The sequence below is a fragment of the Plasmodium fragile genome (genome assembly GCF_000956335.1).
Source record: "Plasmodium fragile strain nilgiri unplaced genomic scaffold supercont1.103, whole genome shotgun sequence".
NCBI classification, from domain to species: Eukaryota; Apicomplexa; class Aconoidasida; order Haemosporida; family Plasmodiidae; genus Plasmodium; species Plasmodium fragile.
Window position 1 is genome coordinate 46,054 of NW_012192683.1, and position 5,180 is coordinate 51,233.

At 39.0% G+C, this 5,180-nt stretch overlaps 2 protein-coding genes across 2 annotated transcripts; both read right to left on the minus strand.

Annotated features, from left to right (window-relative positions):
- Positions 1–582: 582 nt before the first annotated feature.
- AK88_05221 (uncharacterized protein) lies at positions 583–2,397 on the minus strand (the record flags this gene model as incomplete). Its single annotated transcript, XM_012482823.1, has 1 exon — positions 583–2,397. One exon carries the CDS (start codon positions 2,395–2,397, stop codon positions 583–585), a length of 1,815 nt encoding a protein of 604 aa, XP_012338246.1.
- Positions 2,398–3,578: 1,181 nt separating this feature from the next.
- On the minus strand, positions 3,579–4,634 carry AK88_05222 (FeS assembly ATPase SufC; the record flags this gene model as incomplete). Its single annotated transcript, XM_012482824.1, has 1 exon — positions 3,579–4,634. One exon carries the CDS (start codon positions 4,632–4,634, stop codon positions 3,579–3,581), a length of 1,056 nt encoding a protein of 351 aa, XP_012338247.1.
- Between the last annotated feature and the right edge of the window lie 546 nt (positions 4,635–5,180).

Sequence of the window (5,180 nt, forward strand, 5' to 3'; positions counted from 1 at the left end):
AGTGAAAACGGATTTAGGGCCTTTTTTTGCATACACCGTTTTTGTTTTGTTTTTTTTCTTCCAGTGTGCCTCCTAAAATGGTTGCACCACTTTGCGTTTACGAAATTGTTTTTTGGGAAAGCTAACAAACCAAATGAGCTCCTCATAATATGCACTTAAAAAAAAAAATTCACACATACACATGAGATAAGGGCGTCACGATGTAGAGGCCAAACAGGGTGGGGAAAAAAAAAAAAAAAAAAGGATGTATACACATACGTGCGCCCATACCTTGGTTATTTATGTATGCGCGTGCCGGGCACTACATGCTCCGGAACGGGAGAGCCAATTCCCCTTCTTGCGACATCAGTTTGCAGTTGGCTCAGCTGCAGTGGGCCCACCATGATGTTTGCTCACAAGGGCAGGAGTGGACACAGGTAGATCGAACACCACTCTCGTGCAAAAGTATATATATATGTACATATGCACCTCTTCACCCCCTTGTGGGTGCACCCAAAAATGAGGACAAGAAATTATTGCTACAAATTGGGGGGACGGGGGAGAGAGACCACGTTTTGCATCCTTCACAACACACCACGACGATTAACGCTTACTATACTGCTTCTTCTTTCTGGCCTTCTTCAGTCCGTACTTCTTCCTCTCCACCTTTCTACTGTCCACGGTCATAAACTTGAAGGAGCGGAAATAAGGCTTTATTTTTAGGGACAAGTTGTACACAATGTATTTGACAAGGGCGTGGAATATGGCCACACTCTGCCCCGACAACCCCCCTCCAACGACCCTGGCCACGACATTGAAATGTCTATGCATGCACAGATGTAGTAGGGGGCTGAATATTTTATTTATATTAAAAATTTGGTATTGCAGGTACTGATACCCATCCCTGTTATTTATTATCAAATTGTTGTTTCCCTTTTGGAGAAAAACCATAGCTACCGCTCTTTTTTTTTTTCCAGAAAATATTAGCTTCTCTTTATGTGTCTTTCTACTTTGATCAAAGGAGAATTTCTCCAAGCCTCCATTTTCAAACATGTGGTCATATTCCTCCTTAATGTCGCATAGCAAATTATACAAATCGTGAGACATATATTTGTTCATAATATCTTCATGAGTTGGCTGGATTACACTTGCCATATTTTCTATCCTATCCATGGTTGTCGTTTTGCTTTCTTCCTTTTTGTTTTCCTTCAGAAAATTGTTCAAGGTTTGGTTGTCTTCTGCTCCCTCTATATTTTCACCTTGATGGTTTAGTTTGCCTTTCTGCATGGACAAGCCAGAGCTGGGCATTTCCTGTTCGTTCAGTTGGTCACCCCCTGACTCGTCTGCCACCGATTGGTGTCCCCACGACTGTTCCTCCCCACCAGCGTACGGCTCATTCTCAAACTTGTCCCGATACTTGGCCACCAAATCGCATACAACCTCGTAAAAATATTTTTTCAACCCAATGTTGTAGCTGCGTTCCGTAGGCATCTCCACGGGCACTTCCTCTATGTACTGATAGTTCAAATATTTGGTGATTCTGTCGAATTCGTTTTTGTTATGAAGGTTGTAAATATCAAAGCGAAACTTGCTAATGTTGTTGACGTAATTGTGCATGTAATTCCCCTCGTCGAATAGAGTGTCTTCAAAATTCAGCTGAATATTTTTTTCTCTCTTATCATATGTTAACAACTCCTCATCACAGTCGCTTATTTTGTGTATATATTCTACCTCTTTTTCGTTTATCAAATCTTTGGTTAGGTCTACTATTTTGTCAAAATCTTCTTTGCTTTTTATGTAATCGGTCAGATTTCCTTCTTTGGTATCTGCACTTTTTGTATCTTCCAACTTTTGTAATTCTTCTTTGGTGCTTTTTTTATCACCTTTACCTTGTTCTGTTTTTTTTTTTCTTTTTGCCCCTTTTTTTGTCTTAGCACCAGAGATCCCATCAGCGTCCCCTTTTTTGGGTTGTAGTTTTTCCTTGGCTCTTCGACGAAGTTCTTCTATTTCTTCTTCTGTGAATACCTTCTTTTCTTTCTTCTTAATATTTGTTGCTGCACCTTTATCTTTTTTCTTTTTAAAAAGGGAAAAGTTTTTCCTCTTCTTGCACAGGGAATTACACCCAGTGGATTTGTGGGCACTATTTAAGAAGAGGGTATTTATCACTTGTGGTGGATTGCCGGTGGGGATGTCCAGTAGTCTGCATCTTCTATCTTGTCCAACTATCTTGAAATTACCTTTCCATTTCTCCCCGTCCTGCCGTCCCCTTCTTTTCGCATATCCATAATTAAAATGTCCTACACTACTGCTTATTACCTGGCAGCTTGCATTTTTAACATTTTCAGCCCTCACGTGACACAAGAATGTGCATAACAGAATTAGTATAATTGTGTTGTTATTCACATGATATACAAACATATTTTTGTTTTTTCGAGCTCTGTTTTCTTACTTCCGCATGGCCCTCCACCACAGTACATTGTTCCTTTTCCCCCCGAGGTTAAGAGCCGTTGTAACTGTGCTGTGCTTATGCTCATCTACTGCCCTGTATGGATATAGGCATGTACGCGTATGCCTCTGCGTGAACCTCTTAATATGCCTCGTATTCCCTGACCTTGGAATCCATAGTGTAATTTTTTTTTTTTTTTTTTTTGGTGGATTCCCCTTCTCTACATATAGCACACAGAGATAAGCAAACTGATCGGCTAAATGGGGAAAAAAAAAGAGTGAAATAAAAAGAGGGAACACAAAATGGTAGCGGACGCAAGGCACAAGTTAGCCAATATTATGCAAAAGGTGAAACCCCTTTTTGCATCAACGCATCATGTAAGCATATGACAACCAATCTCAACCATCATTTGCATAGTTGCAATTTAGGTAAATTTACCCGCTACTTCTTTCCAAAGCGAAGAAGGCACTCGTTTCCTTTTTTCTTGAGCGGAGGAAGTGGCAACGCACTGTTCATCCCTTTCGTGTGTGTGTGCAAAGTGGACTAGCTTTTTTAATTTTTTTTTTTTTTTTTTTTTTTTTTACCAAATTTGCATGTTACGTATGACCCGTTCAGGCGATTCTTCAAACCATTCATCCATTTTATGAACAGCTGGAATTTTTAGAAACGCTCTTGGTGGCGGGTTTAAAAGGGGCGAACAAATAAACGAGAAGGATGGGCACATACCAACCATTTCAGAAACCTGAAACAATGAGTTTCCACAACGTGGTGAAGAGTTCTTTGTAAAACACAAAATTCAGTCTATTATAATAAAGACACAAATGAGTTGCAAAGCACCGCCAAGTGCGCATTTAAAAGGGAACAAAAAAGGGGAATTCTCACGGCTTGGACCAAATGACGCTTAGTCGAGTCCATGTGTTACACAACCAGCTATCTCCGCACAAATAATTATGTGCATATCTTAAATTAGTCCAAAAAAAAATGTGCAAAACGCTGTGGGGCTTGCCTAATTGTGTAATACACACAAGTTGGGAACACAACACAGGGTGTTACATTTAAAATAGGTCCTGCTCAATCTTTTTATAAAAAAAAAAAAAAATTAATGAGCAAGCGCGGTTCGCGGCTTCCCCTATTTCCCATTAAATCACATTTCTCACGAATCCTTGACGAACTGTGCATATCCTTTAGTTTCTATTTTATCCACGAGGGAATAGTCCCCGCTTTCTATAATCTTCCCTTGGTGCATGATATGGATATAATTTGGCCTGAGTAATTCCAGTAGCTTCTTATAATGAGTAACTATTAAGAAGGAATTCTTGTCATTGGAAAAATTCGTAATAACATTGGATGTTAATTTGAAAGAGTCTACATCTAGACCGGAGTCCGTTTCATCTAGGATACAAAAGGAAGGCTTCAATATTAGCATTTGCAAAATTTCATTTCTTTTTTTTTCCCCTCCACTGAAACCATAATTAACAGGTCTATCTAAAAATTCCGGGGTCAGTCCCACTTTTTTTATTTCTTCAATCATTAAGAGGTCAAATTCGGTGGCACTGATCTCGGGTTCGTTTCTTTGTCTCCGATGGCTATTCAACGCGGCTCGTAAAAATTCATTATTCTTCACCATGGGTAATTCCACAGGGTACTGAAAGGCTAAGAATATGCCGCACAATGACCGCACATTAACAGGTAATTCGTTTAAATCGAGTCCCTTATACTTTATACTACCGCTGGTAACTTTATAATAGGGATGGCCAGCTATTACTTTGGATAGCGTCGATTTTCCAGAGCCATTTCTCCCCATAATGGTATGTTTTTCGCCTAAAAAAATGGTAAGATTTATTCCCTTTAGTATTTCTTTTCCTCCTTCTACTTCTATTGCATGCAAGTTGGTTATTTCAATTAAGGGCATTTTTTCATTCCATTCTGGAGATTGGATAATAACTTTTGATTCGTCATCTAAATTTTTTAGCAAAGACAATCGACTAGTGTCCTCGTTGGAGTTGTCCATATGTAGGGTTACATTATTTCTTTTTTGCAACTTTTTATTTTTTATTTTATTCAACAGAAAAAAAGGTTTCACTGTATCCTCTTGTCCACCCTTTAACAGAACAACGTTTCTTACATTTTGCCTAACCCGCATGCACGTCGTCAGGTCAAGGAAAGCAACCAGTGCACAAACAATCGCTTCCCACTTGGCCGTTCGCATTTTACAAGTGTCCCGCCCACACACGTGATCTCACATGGGTAACGTGCGTACTTATATTTCTAGCTGTTTTTTTTTTTTTTTTTTCCCACAATTTGAAAAAAAATAAAGAAGTGTGAAGATTTTACGGAGGCGCAAACACTATTTGCATATTTCTTATGACAGAGGGTGAGGGGGGGGATGAGTTCCACTTTTCGTGGGTAACTAAAAGTTGGTCCTCTACGTCGTCATTATGAAGTTGGCCGTTTTGAAATTACCGCTGTGACATTAAGCGACAGGGTTTGGCAAAGCAGGTTCAAAATTTACCTGTCACAAAAACAGAAATACCCACCAGGCGAATTCATTCCCATATGCTTTTCCATACACAGAAATATGCAACGTGTTAGAATTTTTAAAAAGCTTTTAATGGAAAAGGAAAAGTGGGATTGACTTTATATATCCTGAAGTTTTTTTTTTTTTTTTTTTTTTTTTTTTTTAAATCGGTTTACGTTCTGTTTAACTTTGGAAGATGCAACATTTGAAAAAAATTGCCAATGTCATTTTGTCCGT